Here is a 17,292-nt window from a genome sequence, read left to right as displayed (position 1 = left end):
CCTTTCTGCTCTCGTTGCACAAATGTGACTCAAAACTCTTTTTTTTTTAAATTTATTTTACTCATTTTGTCTGATATGACCAGTAGTTTAATGTTAGCAACCTTTAGATGGGTGCTGTACATTATGTATAAGGCTACTGAATCAGTCTACTCACTTGACATAAACCATCATTGCATTCAGCAATCATAAGCCTACATAGTCTTTTAAAGGAATAGTATTCAGGAGAGATGTTCATTTGTTTTGATGATTGTTAGATAAGTTGTTCAGTACCACTCTGACATGAATACTTCTTCCATCCCTCTTGTTGTTCAAGGGGAGATTTAACCGCTAACATGATGTAGAGAGAAAAGCTAACTAATGTTTTCTGAATGGGTAAACATGTATAATTCAAAGTTAGAAAATGAAATATGTAGTAAACCTGAATGGTTTTGGGGGAAGGGGTGACTGGAGGAAATGCATTGATTGTGTATGTGTGTGTGTGTGGGGGGGGAGAGGGGGGGGGTTATTATCCTTTCAGTCAGATAATCGGTCCCTCACTTTTCATTCATGAGCCTCCTTGTCCAAATTCTCACATTTCCTCTTCATCTCCTTCTCGTCTACCCGATGCACATCATCCTCTCCTCCATTTCCTCTCCCTCCCACCTGCCATGTTGTGTCACTTAAAGTTTTATGTGGTTACACTGTATCATTTCCTGGCGTCGGGCTTTTATGTTGCTTGAAATTTAGAGGGAGACCACAAAGAGAGATAGATCAGGTGCAGCGAGAACTCATCTGTGTACTACAGTGTTGGCATAGCAACTCTCAACCCACAACTTCTTTGTATTCTATTTTTCATTCCCTCGTTCACATATTTCTCACACCATACGTCTGACGTATGCTGCAGGGCAAGACTGTGGACTAACCTTTTCATTCAAAGCGCCCATCATTTCTCTTCTCTGTCACTCCCCTCTGCTTTCAGTGCTCCAAACTCTCCATCTTTTCTGGCTGCCCCCTAACCTCTGTTGACAATATTAAGACTTGTGAAAGATATACTGCATGGCCCGCCACCATTCCTATTTTCTGTCATTTCTAATCTCCCGCTGGGCCTCCGCCACCCCCTTTTTCTTTTTTTTTCCATTTACCATGCTTCATTGTGTTGTATTGTGTTTGTCAGTCTCTGTTTCCCGCTTGCTTTTTTTTCTGTGCTTTACTGACACTGTGGAAAAAAAAACGCTGTCAGAGCACTAAAGTTTAGCAGAGATTATGTTTCTTTAACATATTTTAGTTGAGAAGTATTATCTCACGAGAAAAAATAAAAAATACAACTGAGAGGAATGTACCATTTGTTCAGGTGAGATCAAAACTCCATGGCCTAACCCTCCGTAAGCACATTTGTATTGTGAAAATCATCAACTGCATTTCTTCCTGAGTGTGTAGCTAACAATTATTTTAACCATATATTTATCTAATTTTAATTCAAATTTTGTTCTCACCTTAACCAAAACAACAAGACTATACTCTAATCCTAAAACCCTTTTCTCATCCTGACACTCATACATGCATTTTTCTGTCTTTTTCATCACACTGTCCTTCAATTTCCACCCCATTGTTCTCTAATAAAGATGAATAAACCGCTTTGACCTGTGGTGGATGTATGTGTAACCTTTGACCTTTCCCCAGGCCTTCATGTGAAGACTTCACATTTTGTTGAACTCTCCATCAGTGACTGCATCATGGCAGCCCGGAGCAGAAAACAACACATCACTGTGTTTATTCCAAATCATGAGTAAGAAACAGATTAGACAAACATAAGACACTACAAAACATAGGCCTACTAATAAATATTGACAGGAGATTAAAACAAAGATGAGGTCACCATCTTTTCAGACTTCAATAACGGACCATGTCTGTCTTCCTTTCACATTAATTTAGCGATTGAGGCGTTGGCTAATGGCTGGTGTTGAATAAATATTTGGATTCATCCTCCACACGGTATGATTTGCTTTATTGATGTTTGTCAGGTTGCATAATGGCAGGATAGGTTGACCGAAACCGTCTAATCCGCTCCCACACAATCCCGTGTCTGCTTTCATCCGATTATGGTTTGCTACGCAAAGCAGACAATCAGACATCATATTAAACCGATTAGGCCTATAGTCTAATTATGTAGGATCATATAGGCTCAGTTTGAATTATACCATAATTATTGTTGTCATGCTTGTTTTGTTTTTCCACATTATTTCACATATAAATGTGGGAATAATTCTCTGAATGTGTTTTTGATATGGAGTCGTGCGTCCTTCCGGGGGGTCCTTCAACAGGTGCCAACGATCAAATGGAACATGTATTATGGAGACAGCAGCTACAGATGCCATATGGAGCACGTGTTTTCTGACGCTACAGTAAAAATAATAACACAAAAATAACCCGGGTACAATAAAGTAAACACGCGTCTGGCGGCCACATTTTACAAATCCTGCCACCTGTTTTCACCGCTTATTTCGCCTTTCCGATTCCGTCCAATGGGAATGAACGGCAGGTCTGGAGGCGGAGAGAAGAGGGAGAGAAGTTGGAGGAGAGAGTGAGAGCCAGATTCGGAGAGACAGAGAGCTGTAGATTTGAGTGTCAGCCGGTGGAGTCACATATTAAATCGCAGACTTTGCTGCTCATCCGAGGACTGTTACTTACGTCTTTTCCTTTCTGTTTTGCCGGTTTTCGCTGCTGCACATTTTTGACGCGCAGCCACAGGTTGACCGATTAAATCCAGTCACCATGGATTACTCCTCCTCATCCCATGTCGATTGTCACTGACTGGATCAAAATGGGCACCATCGATTCATCAGCGGTGATTGAGAAAGAAACTGATCACATCAAGTGAGCGGAGGCAACATCTGTGGGGAAGCGACGGACAATTTCGAGAGACAAGCGAAGACCTGTGGAGGACCTACATGAGAGGAGACGAAGCGAAAGGATGATGGGATGGCCGTGACAACATGAAAAAGAAAAAGTGTGGTGGTCTGTTTTCATCCAGCCAGTGATTCAACACAACTAACCTGGGGGACAGGGACTGAGAGGAGAGAAGAGGTCGGAGGTAGGTAGAGAAACAGACAGGGAGGAGGGGGCCGGGAAGGTGTCTGGTTATATCATACTGAAAGTAGGTTATTGTTTTGGATCAAAATGCAGCCAATTTATGGTTAACTGAGCCTTTCACACAGTCACACTTCTCCTGCTATCAGACCTGACTGATGTGGAATTATTATCCTTTAGTCTCTGAGCCTGATCTCATTTCCATGGTGTAAAGCCTAAGGATTTGCACCATCCTCCTGGCTAAGAACAGTGTAACACAGATGACATTTTATGGCATAGATTGGTGGAAGCACTGTGGGATGTGAGAGAACAAGAAGACACTGGGAAACGGAGAGAAGGGGCACTGAGAGAGGCTGACTGGGCAGCTGACTCAAATGTGACTCAAGGAACAACATATTTCCCAATTATGACCACTTTTCTTCACTCTGTTGCCCCTCTTTGTCACACATCTTCAGCTTTTGGAGTCCAGTCTTTTTCCTCATTTGTTTTAAGCAATGGCTATCCATCACAATGCCCTCCACTCCTCCCTTCACCCCCCCCCCTCTCTGTCCTTCATTAGTACATTGATGATAAAGTCTGTGTTCTCTCGTTTTGTCCTGTGTCTCCCTTTACAGCTGTTCTCTTCTTCTGTTTGACCGTAGACAGTTGCCTGGCCACAGTTGTGACCATGGAGCCTCCCCCTTCTCTGAGCTTGGCTCTGCTAGGAGGGAGCGAGGATGAGGACCAGCGCTTCCTCCTTCCCCTGGGCATCATACCTCATCCTTCCACCACTGCTAACCAGCCAGGATCAAACCACTCCAACCACATGAGGGGATCAAGCCTTGACCGTGTAAATGGCAGCACCCCATCCCCATCACCTGCCACGCCCAGCTTGTGTCCAGCATCGCTCCCCAAGTTGCCCCTGTCCTCCACTGGAGCCCAGCCTCTGCCCCCACCCATCCCCAACGCCCTGCACCCCACAAGCACCCCTCTGTCCTCCTGTCTGGGCTCGCAGCACAGCCTGAGCGGGGACAACTCCCCAGTCTACAACGCCCTCTTTTACTCCTCCCACTCGCCCTCCATGGAGAGGGAGAGGGACCGGGACAGGGAGAGAGAGAGGGGCTGCAAACACAGACAGGCCAGCCCTCTGGTTCACCGCAGGGACAGTAACCCCTTCACAGAGATAGCCATGAGCTCCTGTAAGTACACAGGTGGGGTCATGAAGCCCCTGAGCCGCCTCAGCGCTTCCCGCAGAAACCTCATCGAATCAGACAGCAGCAGCGAAACCAAAGAAGGTGGCGTTTCAGCTGTTGCCGGGGCAACAGCCGCTGGGGGACATGACCGACAGCGAGAGGCCCCGCCCACCTGCTCGGTGACCCAGTCCTCTACTAATCAACCCCCAATTCAGAGTCCCCCAGAGATTGTGATTTCATCCAAAGAAGACTCGCCGTACCCCAGAGGAGGGTATGACATCACTGACACCACATCCAACCAGATGTCCATCTACCACCAGAACCACGCGCTGGTGGAGAGCAGGCGGGCGCAGCCGGGGCGGGGAAGCAGGCAGGGAGGGGTTGGGGCAGTGGGCACCGGGGGCAACACCTCCAAGGCTTCCAAACGAAAGAACCAAAACATTGGCTATAAACTGGGGCATCGCAGGGCGCTGTTCGAGAAGAGGAAGAGGCTGAGCGACTATGCCCTCATCTTCGGAATGTTTGGCATCGTCGTCATGGTGATAGAGACGGAGCTGTCATGGGGCGTGTACACTAAGGTGAGGACGAGTGGTACTTAAAGGACCACTCTGTTGATTTTATAAATAAAGATATCAGTTTTTTCCAGTCATGGTGAACACTAAAGTTGTGTCATGTCTCTGACTGAAGAAACTGAGCCAAGTTTCAGCCAAGACTTCGAACGATAATAACATCTCAGCTCAGAGAGTCATACAAGAAAGGAAATATTACAAACTGGGAATGTGAAGAAAAAACACATGGTAATTTGCCAGGCAGGATGGGTCTAATGAAAGACACTTTCAAGCTGCATTGTGGGAAGTATAGTAGCTAATGTGGTTGTAGTTTGGCTCTTACTGAGGAGTTGTGATATCTCAGTTTCTGCTGCTTTAAATTAGGCTGTTCCTTTTCAAAACTGTCTCTCACAAGTCAGCCAACCTTTTGGAAGTATAATGGTAAATCTTTGGAAAGCCCTTTTAAAGTAGCTACACGACTTCTAAGTCCACAAATGTCCCTCGAGGCTGTCATACATGATGGTTGTAGCGTTGTGCTCTGTTGTTTAGCTGGTGAATATCTTGCGTTAACTTTGTCTTATTTCTGCATTTCTGGTTCATTTTTGCCTTCATTTTGTTAGTAGCCAATCAAGAGTGACAGGAAATGTCATGTAACATAGATCACCAGCCACCTTTGAAGCCAGAACGTCACATGGTACCACTGTTGACCCCCCCAGGTCAAAGAGGCACCCCATTTCTGGCTGGTTTAAACTGCTCACTGGCCAGATTCACCCATTTGCTGCCAAATTAATAATTGCAACACCCCACTCAGCCTGACCAGCACCATGCCCATGTTGTTTGGGGGAGGGGGTTATGTACTGAAATGACCAAGCTTGACAGTTCCTGCTTCAGGGTGATGTAATGCAATGTTGCAAAGGACATGGGGCGGGGGGCAGATTATCAGTAGGAGGCCAGGATCTCATTTGTCTGTGTAATGGGGAGTGTAATAAGCTGAATCGGCCCCTGGCTGCTGTTGTCTGTTTATTTTGGTTGTGTATATATATATATATATGTGTGTGTGTGTGCGCGCATGTGCGTGTTTGTGTGTGTCAACGAGCCTCAGAGCATATTACGCTCACCTTCCTGATGCAAAGATACTCCTGTCCTCGTTCTGTCCTTCTTGTCGGTCTGACATATCACAGAGGGTTGGGTTTCTCAGGCTAATAAGGTGGAAACATTACTTCCACTTATGCAGCTTGTCATGTATGGATCATTGATCATATGAGGGAGTATGTGGGATCGTGTGAGTGCACAGATTTACAGGTAGTCTATTAGAATAGCTGGGTGTGTCTCCCATCTCTCTCATCCCCTCCTCTGTTTCTGTTTGTAGCCTGTGGTCTCCAGTTGATACTTGGTGTCTCTCTCTCTCTCTCTCTCTCTCTCTCTCTCTCTCTCTCTCTCTCTCTCTCTCTCTGTTTCTGTCATTACAAGAATAATCTGCCTTTTCTGTTTGCCAGCTGTGTCTTTGCTTCTCTTTGCCTCTCTCTCCCACTCATTACTTTATGAAAATCTCGGTTTTATAGGCAGTGTCTTTTTATTAATGAAAATGCATGGTCAGAATTTCTCTTTCAATCCCTCCTCATCTTTTTCCTTCCTCTTTGCTGGCCCATTCTCCTTCTTGAAAGAGATGGCCGACACTTTAATTTTCTTTTGCTCTGTCTGTCCCTTTTCTATTTCAACTCCATGGCTGTCTCTTTATCTTGCATTCTTTATTTCTTTTATTCTTTTGATTTCTTTTTTTCCCTCACTTTTCGCGCTCCCTCTGCTCCTCCAGTGGGCGTCAAACTGGGGGAGTGTGATCGGAAGAGAGAAGCGACTGGGCGAGAATGAAAGTCTGTAGAAGGAGAGAAAAAAAAAGGAAAGGCGATAATGAAAAACCTTATTTAGGTTCTGAAGTTACAATCAATGCAGTCTTCATTTAAAACAGGCAGCGTCGTCTATCAATAAGAATTGATGGACACCTGTGAATTACAACCACGTAATCACACCATTTGTCAGTGCTTTCACTATCTTCAGTAACCGCTTACCATTAAAAAAAAATCTCATTAAGAACAGGAATTCAACGGTGAGAAAGAATAGTATGTAAAACACCTCAGAGCCTCATAGTCTTCTTTCAGGGTTGTAAATTTTCAAAGAGAAAATCCAGACAGTTAATGCTTCAAAATTCATTATAAATGCCGACTGTACATTTTCTTTCTTTTTAATGGTTGTCCATTTGGTTTGACTCCAAGAGGTACTGGAGTGCCATCAGACAGCTCTGACCCTCACTTAGATAATTGAGGTGGATAGAAGCTTGCTGGTTGTTGTGAAAAATGGACAGAGATCATGAGGATGAAAGAGACATCGGACAGGGAGATGAATGGGAGGAAAGCACAGAGAAAGGTGGAGAGGTTCGTGCAGTGCTTTAAACCAGTCTGAGGGGAAAGCTTTGAATGATTTCTCATATTGATTATTGATAATCACTCACCCACGCATGCACGTCCTCCCTCGCATACCGTACAAACTTACGAATTGAAAATGGATGCCGCCTTTCAGAGGGGCTGTAATGTGTGTTATATATTGACAGCTATCCTTGAGTGGTGGTGTGAGAGCTCACGAGGAAATGTAATAGGTAAAGATCATTTTTCATTATTGAAAATATTTATGTATATATATCCTGTTAATTGCTCCGTAAGACTTCCAGTCTGTGACATTAGCTGTAAAGTAAATGTCACTGTATACTGTATGCATATCAACCAAAGCTCCTGCAATTTTTTTCAGGATGTCCAGCTGCTCTATCTTGGTCCCAAAAATAGAGATGAAGAATAAGAATGGAACTAAACTGGGTGGGTTGGATTGTGTGGAGCGTGTGTGTTTCAGCGTGTGTTAGCAAGGATAAAGGGAGAGAGGTTAACAGAGAAGGACATGGTGTTCGTGACTGTGGGTATAGTGAGTAAGCGTATGTATATTCATGTTGAAAACAGATTTCAGACCTTGTCAGCGTAGACTTGTGCTGCAGCTGAGCTTTTCCATTCATTGGTTTAAAGCCTCTATTTTCAGTTCCCATGCCATTCATAAGGTTAAACACCAAGTCCCCGATGAAGGTCACATCTGAGATCAAGAAGATAAGTTTTGGTTGCAGATAACAACTCTTCTCATGTACAGTATTCAGCAGTCTAAGCAGCGGCAGTACATTTCTGCACTGTAAATATCCAGTCACAGTTGTTGAGCTTGGATGGATTATGCACAGAGAATATTGGATGATGAAATAATTCATGAATGTGAAATAATTTAATTTGCTCTCAGGCAGAATGGCGACTTTTCTGAGATAAAAAGCAGAACCAAGCCTTTAAAATTGCTATCGGAACTTCTCCTCACTACTGTACATGCTCTAAGTGTCCAGCATGTTTAACTCCACATGTCCTCTCTTCATGATCTGTGTCACCAGTTCACTGCCACAGACCCGGGAACTTCACACCTCAAAATGTTAACAGCGGTATGAGTACAGTTCCTCTTAAATGGCTTCTATTATTGATTTCATTAGGACCATGGGGTTCCGGTCTGACAAGTGTCGCTATCTGAGAATAACTGGAGCCCTCAGACACTTGGGAGCTTAGCATGTGACCTGTCACTTTCAGATCACTTTCACAAAGGACCATGTGGCTCCTCGCCATGTTTTGTGCCCACGATGGAACACGGCTATTCTGAAGGAGTGCACAGCTGTTGTCAACTTCACCTGTCACACTGTCAGCGCACACACGTCACACGTGTGAGGCAGAGGGAAGGGGTACCAAGTGTGAATATGTACCTACTTACTGTCTGTTTGTCACCCCGAGTGTCAATGAAATGATTGATTAGCAGCAGTGCTCCCTCCCACTCTCCATCTCCTTCCTTCCATCCTTCCTCTCACTTACAGGGAGTGTTTATGTCCCTCCCTCAGTGAGTCTTAAATATGTCTCCATTTCCCCAAGGGGCCATTTCCATCTCAGCAGGCTTATAACATCTCCCACATTCCCCCTACACTTCTGCCGTCCCTCCCTCCCTGCCCTCGCTCCTCTATCTGTGACATTTCTCGTAGACATTTACTAGTAGACCTTTCTAGACCTTTTCTCTGCAAGACCACTTACAGTGGCAGCATGCTGCTTTTCAGACAGTACATGAGGATGATCAGGGAATTAAACTCGCCAACTGCCACCATATTCTCTAAAGGAGCTATCAGCCATCTCAGCACTTCTGCGCTGCTCTCCCTCTCCTCTCTTCCTCCTCCTCCACCTCCTCCACCACTCCACTCCACTCCACACTCCCTTCATCTTCTAGATCACAGGCTTCTAAGGGATCGTAGATCCCACAGGTCTTGCTACTAACAGGTACAAATATGCTCAATTCTTTCAGTGTAACAAGGCTAGGCTACCTCTGTCTGTATGTGTGAATCTGTTGGTACACATGAGTGTGTTAGAACTTGCATCATCCGCCGGTAACGTAAACATTCACGTCACAGTGTGTATGCTGTCTCCTCTGTGTATACACACCTATGCAGTGTGTGTCTTTATGCTTTCAGCTCTGTCATATTAGTACCCATGGATGCACCTGCTAATATGTGTGTGTTCACATCCTTCTTTGTCTAGATTTAATTGAGTGTGTATGGCCATCATGGCATGTGCCAAGGCGCAGTAGAGTGTGTGTATTTGGTGTGTGTGTGTGTGTGTGTGTGTGTGTGTGTGTGTGTGTGTGTGTGTGTGTGTGTGTGTGTGTGTGTGTGTGTGTGTGTGTGTGTGTGTGTGTGTGTGTGTGTGTTTATCCAGATAAGGTGACATCGCTCCTCTGTCTTTTCTCTGTTTCCCTGGAGACTGATTGCAAGACATCACTCTGACAGGGAGACCCCCACGGCTAAGTCATTACGACACATGCGCACGCGCGCCTACACATTTATGATCATTGATATTCTTTTACAACGCATGTAGTGAGCGACTTATCATTACGAGACTAATGTGTTGTAAGCGACCTATTTTTGCACTCAAATCTGTGTCAATAAGAGTGAGGTGGGGACTATTGGGGAAAGTCCTTTTGATCCTATCTGTGTGTGTGTGTGTGTGTGTGTGTGTGTGTGTGTGTGTGTGTGTGTGTGTGTGTGTGTGTGTGTGTGTGTGTGTGTGTGTGTGTGTGTGTGTGTGTGTGTGTGTGTGTGTGTGTGTGTGTGTGTGTGTGTGTGTGCCTGCCCACTAATTGAACTAAAGGAGCTCAAAAACCTCATTGTCTCCACATGCTGTCCACCAAGCCGGTGATCAATGCGCACTAATCACACACTTAGGCACAGCTGGGCCAAAAGGAGAAGAAACAAACATGTGTACATGCATGCAAGCACACCAACGGTGGATGTCAGTGATGGTATCTAACAAGTTGTACATTCCACAACCTTTATGCTACATATAACAACCATTTCAGTGTAGCTAACATTATTATAGAAAGTCTTCTTTTTCTTTCTCCAGTGGCTTGTTAATTTTGAAGTCCAGAGTCTCATAAGTAACATAAGTTATTCAGTTTTTATTCATGTGCTTTTTTTTTTTTGGTGTTCAATGACATTATGGAAAATATCCTTTCTTGCCAAGAGTTAGGATATACCATATATATTCGTTAAGGCGAGACAGTTAGCGCAGCCAGCCTCACACCTACCAATGCCTCTAAAGTTCAATAACTAACACATATTTGGTTTGTTTTGATCTAAATACAACCAGAAATGAGTTTCTTGATGAATGACAGTTTGTCTGTCTGCCCAGCCTTCATTCACTGTGACACTAAAGCACATACTGACAGCATGAACAAGGACTTCTTTGCTATTCAGTTGTCCCAGTAAGCGATGGCAGTGTTATAGTGAGTCTGCAACAGCAGGACCCTGAAATTGAAGCAAGTAAATGGAATTCAGCCATTTACCACTTATTTTATTAAGTACACCTGCGCTTGTGCTTTTTCACAGCTGGTTGCATGGCAACCCTGCTGTGACAAAAATCCAGTTCATGTTGTTCATCAAGAAATGACTAGAGCCTGTCATTCCCTATAAAATGATGAGTTGATACACTTTTGTAACCTTTAAATTGGTGTTTTTCATACATACCTCGGATCGGTAGCAACCCAGCACTTGTATAACACAGATTAAGACACTATTGAAATCATACTTAAGAACATTTTCCTAAAAAAACACACCAAGAATATATGTTGGTCATTTATAGAATTCTTTGAGTAATTAATAGATGTCAGCATGTCTTTTTAGGAATTAATATCTAGCTTATTTCAAGTTAATACTGTAGCCTACTGTATCACACATAGGCCGCTATAACTTCCTATAGACTGGGACCTACAATACCCAAATTAGTCAGTACACTAAACACAAATCACAGTCACTTGCTTGTGGTTATGGCAGCATGGTTGTGCACACTGCATGCTCCGACAGATATGTCAACTCGGGTAAAGCTTCATTACCAGAGCCACTGTCATCAAAATCCTCCAAATAAACTGCTGCTATGCTCTGTGCCTGACACCCTGGTCTGTGCCATCATTTTACAGTGACAGCAAACGAAGATAAACCAACTTTTACTTCATTATGTCTGTATTTAATCAGCAAGACAGTGACATCATGAAGTCAAACTGGAGTACACAATACTACCTGCTTTCACTTGCTTAAGGCTTCCTGTGAGAAAAAAAAAGGAACACTCTTGCATATTTCTGTCACTGATGACCATATGAACTTAAACACAATGCCTTCCATGATCTTTTAAATTTTTACACAGAACATTGTTAAAGAAAAGAAGTTTGAGGAATACCAGGAAGATGACAGCTTAATTGAATTAATTTTATTAATTAAACATGGTGTGATATCCTCCCAAGGTGTACATTTAAGGATTAAACAAATCAGAAGAAAGAAATCATGGTGACTGGCCAAGAAATTTTCCTCCACATAATCCACTCGTCAAACCACAACTTGCCATTAATTAGTGAGTTTTAGATATGCTGGTAGGTGGAAGGTTTCTGAACTTTGGACAGAGCAGAATATTTCTCCCTGCTTTCAGTTTTTATCATCAAATGACGAATGTCAAATAAAGTATTTTTCAAAGCCACTCGTGTCTCGAATAGACACACAAGCTGAAGTGTGCCTTGGCATCTCATAAGGTCCCACACGGTTATGGTTTGGGGTAAATCTGACACACAGGTATAGACAACAAAGGTTTTTAATCCACATTGATTTTTTCTTTTGATGTACCTTCACAGTCTTGTAATGATTCATAAAACAAAGCATTGAGCATATGTCTTAGACAACAACAGCTCTGACAAAACGTCCTTATTTGATTCCCCGGGAATGAGAGCAAATAAATATATTTTCTATGTAGTAGAACTTAAACTAGTCACTCAATTATCACAGTTTCAAAGCTTTTTAACTTTTCATCTCATACCCAATTATGCTGTTTTTGAGGAGCTATGTAAATTGCATCATCTGCCAATGTCTGAGAAGCTCAGTGTGGACTTCATACATTCATGTGCACAAGTAGGACATACCCTAAAAACGTAAAGTAAATGGTAGTGCACATAATTGTAACACGCATACATAGACCTCAGATTGCAGTGTAGGAGCGTATGTGTGCTGTCCGTGTGCAAGTCTGCAGCTGCCTGTGTATGACTTTTCTCTAGAGTTTAATGCTGGTGCATTCACTTAGAATGGCAAATACTTGAATCATAGGTGTCTGGTACAAATAGAGTCCTGCTCGCCAATTAAAATCATGAAATCTTAGTGATCATCGTATAAAAATATCCACAATGAACAGAGGGCAGATATATCTCCCCTACAGCTGAGTTATTCACTGTACAGGTGGATAGAATGAAGTGAAACAGGCAGAAACTAAATGCTGTTGTCAGTGTAATGTGCAAAACTGTAAAAAAAAAAATAATAATCTGAATGGCCAACAGATAGCTGGGGGAAAATGCACAGAAAGAGAGACGTAAGAGAGTGAAGATGTAAACTCCAAACAAGTCTCATTTAAGCTCACTCGTGTGACTATGTGGAAACAGATAATGCTGCTGAAAGCCAAGGCTGAAACCTGCATTTTTCTCATTAGCACAACAGTGCTGGCTTCTTTTGCACCTATGCCTCAGTGAGTACAAATGAGATGTTAGCAGAGGAGAGTGAGAGAGACTAAGACAGGACAAGCGAGCACCAGCAAATAAAGACCAAAAGACAGCTAGAGCTTTGGGCAAGCGGATAAAGGAAATCAGTGAGAGCCAAAGCTTGATGGTATTTTTCCAGTGTTGTGCAGCGGCTCATAACCACACTGATACGAGCAACAAATGTGAGTGTTTATGTGTGTTTGTGCCATTTTGTGTGTCATGAAAAGGTCTCGTTTTCAGTCTTCTCAGATTTTGATAATTACAGGGAAAAGAAATACTCAACAGAGGAGGGTGTCGGTGAAGATTAACAAACTAGACTATGTGTGTATTTCCCAGTGTTTGTTTGATGTTGAATTAATACCATTAAGGCCATGAAGCATCAACGGAGACCCTAAATAAACACAATAACAACACTAACACACTCCATTTTCCAGGAGGCTGACTTGCAATATATATTCATGAACCCAAAATGCAATGTGGATTCTGCTTAATAACGTCATGGAGGAAAGGCTGTGTATTATGTGTCTAAACTCAGAGTGCACACTCAGGTTAAGAGAGAGTTTGGTGATGAATGCTTAACAGCATCTACTTAACTGCTGAAATGTCTGATCTGAAAGGTAACAGTCTTAAGGTGGCTCAAGTCTTCTGTTGAAGAGGACATTATCTGACCTTGCTGTTCTCCAGGTTGAATGCACTTTGGGTAATGTGTATTATACTCTGCAATTCAAAACATGGTCCTTGAGCTGATGTGTACAAATGAATCAGTTTGGTGAGAGTGGCTTTTAGAAACCAAACACTAAATGCACCAGCTTTATTTCTAAGACTTGGAAAAGTGTTTTGTTTGACATTCTGAATATTTTGCATTGTTGTACAGTATTTTTTTTTTTTTTTTTTTTGCCAGTGTTAGAGATGTGACAGTATCAGGCATTAGTGCTGTTGCTATGGCTACTTGCAGTTTAACATACCCTGTGCACTGATTTAAAATAGTGATTAAATCATCAGCCAGAACTAGAATAAGGTGTTTAATGTACAATGTATTCCATTGGGTGGCACAGTGGTGCTGTGGTTAGCATGGTCGCCTCACAGCAAAAAGGTTCTGGGTTCGAAATGCCTTTCTGTGCAGAGTTTGCATGTTCTCCCTGTGCCTGGGTGGGTTCTCTCCGGGTACTCCGGCTTCCTCCCACCATCCAAAAACATGCATCTCAGGTTAATTGGTGGTTCTAGAAATTGCCCTTAGGTGTGAATGAGAGCGTGAATGGTCTTTGTTTCCGTGTGGCCCTGTGATGGACTGGCGATCTGTCCAGGGTGTACCTGAGTTGTAAGTGAACTGGGATAGGCTCCAGCCCCCCCCCCCCCCCCCCTGTGACCCTGTTCAGGATAAAGCGGCTATAGATAATGGATGGATGTATTCTATTGGCACACTATAGTGAAAGTACTCTGCATGGTAGGTAATGACAGAAATCTTATTTTCTTAGCAGTTTAATGTATTTTTTTTTAAACTGTAATGCCTGATGCCCTTTTCCTTCTGATGATGTTGTTAAATCACTTATTCCTTTCATTCATTCATTCCTGCACCACATTTTGCTACCACAAGCAGGCATGCGGTTCCCAATAAAAGTAGCCTATGTTCTGAAATGGACACCAGAGAACATCTAACAAATCAAATCCTCATTTTCCTTTTAATCTCTTCTTCTCGATCAGGTGTGTGCCGTTGTGTGTTTCTTCGTGTGTGGATTAGTTTGTGCACACATGCGTATGATAGCTCGATTTAGTGTTGTTGAGTGTTGTGAGGTGAAAGGGTTAAAGAAGTCACTGAAGTGCTATGAGTTGTATTGATCAGAAGTTCCTCGGTGCATTGATTATAAGCCCCATGAAACCAGACAAGCAGAGGACTTAAAGCTGGACTGCAGAGGGATATTGATGGGTGGGATACTACCATTCGACTCCAGCTCACCCTTTGAAACTCTGTTTTGTATTTTCTTATTTTTCTTGGTCTATGCTGAGGCAATGCAGCTATGGTACACATGGCATTTTAGCAGAGGATAAAGAGAGATGGACATTTGGGAAGTTAAACCAGACTAATTAGGATTAGCGGTTTTTTTTAAGATCGTGTTATTTTTCCATCATTGTCCTCTGAATATTAAACCAGCCATTGTGGCAAAGTCAGTCTTAAATGTGTCCCACATTTGTTCATCATGTCTCTAATTTTATTTGTATCTCTACAGAGCTCCATGTATTCTCTGGCCCTGAAGTGTCTGATCAGCCTGTCCACAGTCATCCTGCTGGGGCTCATCATCGCCTACCATGCACGGGAAGTTCAGGTAAACACATGTTCATGCATCCACAGACGTGTACGCCACTTGGCCAGCCTACGAAATAGTCAACGAAAAACACATAACGCACTGTAAAAAAATACAGCTTTTCAGTGAACTTTAGATGTTGGTATGTGGATTTTGTTACCTTCGAACAGAACATGGCCACCTGTTTTCCTTTGTATCCAGACTTCGTGCAAAGCTAAGCTAATTGTTGGCTAATGGTGCGTTCATGAGCAACTGGGTAGTGGGAATACAAATATACCACTAGTTAAGTGGGAAGTTATTAAGAGCGCTGGGAAGTAAGTTTGACCTCATTTGACATGGCAGCGTTTGCGGTGAAAGATAAGTGCTCCAAAAATAGCCAGGCTTCGTTAGCCAAGCCTACCGAGTTTGCTAGCTGCGTTAAATGTTTAAAAAAAAAATCATTACATCGAGATATGTAGAAATGTAGTTTACAAATAATAACGATCTCTCTGTGTTGGTTTATACAGATGATGACGAGGTTGTATGCAACTTTTTCTTGTTACTTTTCACGAGTGGCCATGGTGCCCGTTTGTTAACGCTCTTAACCAGAAAGTGTGACATTTCCAAATCGGGAATTTTCACAATTCCCAGCTTCCTTACGACACGATTAATATTTAGGCGACAGATACAAGAGAGTTTTGGAAAATGTCCTAAAAGCGCAACTATTTCTCCTCAGTCCTTCAGGCTGATGAGATTAGACCAGGGGACCCAGGTGTGTGTCGACTCCAGCCAATTAATGACACAAACAAGAGTCTAAGTGGGATCGACAAAACAGTCTGCATGGCTTTGCATCAAATAGATACACACTGAATGTTAAATACACATTCAGCCAGTAACAATCCTGTCATTCAATGGATGCATGGTGAACACGCATAAACACGCAACCATGCAGACAAGTCACACAAACACACACTGTCTCAACCTCTTGTAAGGCTGAAACAATCAATCAGAACTGCTTTCATGCTTCATGATATCTGCTTCGCTGTTTGTCATTTCTCTAATACAATGGTACCACAGGCATTTAGCTTGGGTTTTCATCTAAAGCCATTTGCAATCGATGCACATTGACTATATATGGGAGCCTTGCGGGAATCAGACCCAATGAGTCCCCCCACACCAGCTATTACTCCCACCAGCTGAACCACAGAGCCACACTCATCCATCTAACTACATATTAGTATAATGCTGGGTTTTTTTTCATTACATCACAGCTCGGATGTTGCTGGAAATGTCTATTAAAGTTCCAGCGGGGTCTGTGATGGGGTTTCTGATACATTTTGCTCTGTTTCAGGCCCTCTGTCTGCAGATCAATAACTGGATTGTGATTGCTTCTTCACTGTCATACACACGGACTGATAGACTGGTAATCAGTCTGTAATGTGCTTTAAGATTCAGGAGCCATGTGCGGCACGTGCATATATATATGTGTGTTTGCGTATTCGGTTTAGCTTTCATTGATAGAACAAGTTTGATGTCACATTCACATACGGAGTCAGTCATCCACCCACTGTGGCTGCCGCACGTGACAGGCACGCTAATACCGACAGCAGAAGAACAGATTGAGAGAAGCTACTGTAAGGCAGTCAGAGATAAAATGGTCCTCTGTTAATCTACTTGAGAAATAATTCCTTTTGATTAAATCAAGTCTGGAGTTTGGGGAGGGTTCTGTCAAGGTAGGGGTGGGAATCGCAGCAGGATGTAGGGGATGATGATGAGATTTAACCCAGAATCACTTTCAATAATAACTTGAGAGAAAATGATGATAATTGAGAAGCATTTTTACACCACAGCAACTGACAGCTATAAGGATAATTCTGGTTTACAATTAGAGCACTATTTTCATTATTTTGGCCATCGTTTCTGTTGGTTATGATAACACTGTACTAATTGCTGAGGTCTAGGAACACTGTGACACTGCGATTGATGATGAACAGGCTCTAAATAATAAAAACAGTTTAGCCACATTATCACTTTATTAAGAATTAAAATCAGAGGTGA

General features: G+C 42.8%; 1 protein-coding gene across 1 annotated transcript in view; it reads left to right on the top strand.

The window, feature by feature from the left end:
- The first annotated feature begins 2,541 nt into the window (after window positions 1-2,541).
- Window positions 2,542-17,292, top strand: part of kcnn3 (potassium intermediate/small conductance calcium-activated channel, subfamily N, member 3) — a 48,498-nt gene continuing 33,747 nt past the window's right edge. The window contains 5 exon segments of the mRNA XM_069695909.1: window positions 2,542-3,070; window positions 3,708-4,306; window positions 4,308-4,407; window positions 4,410-4,816; window positions 15,181-15,276. Of these exon segments, the coding sequence (XP_069552010.1) occupies window positions 3,734-4,306; window positions 4,308-4,407; window positions 4,410-4,816; window positions 15,181-15,276 (1,176 nt within the window). The 5' untranslated portion in view covers window positions 2,542-3,070; window positions 3,708-3,733.

The sequence above is a fragment of the Brachyistius frenatus genome, unplaced genomic scaffold (genome assembly GCF_029030835.1).
Source record: "Brachyistius frenatus isolate BFR_SWC_R1_liver_20210118 unplaced genomic scaffold, ASM2903083v1 Contig_20, whole genome shotgun sequence".
Taxonomy (NCBI): domain Eukaryota; kingdom Metazoa; phylum Chordata; class Actinopteri; family Embiotocidae; genus Brachyistius; species Brachyistius frenatus.
The sequence above is the reverse complement of the archived record's forward strand: the minus strand, read 5'-3'. Positions and strand labels throughout refer to the sequence as shown.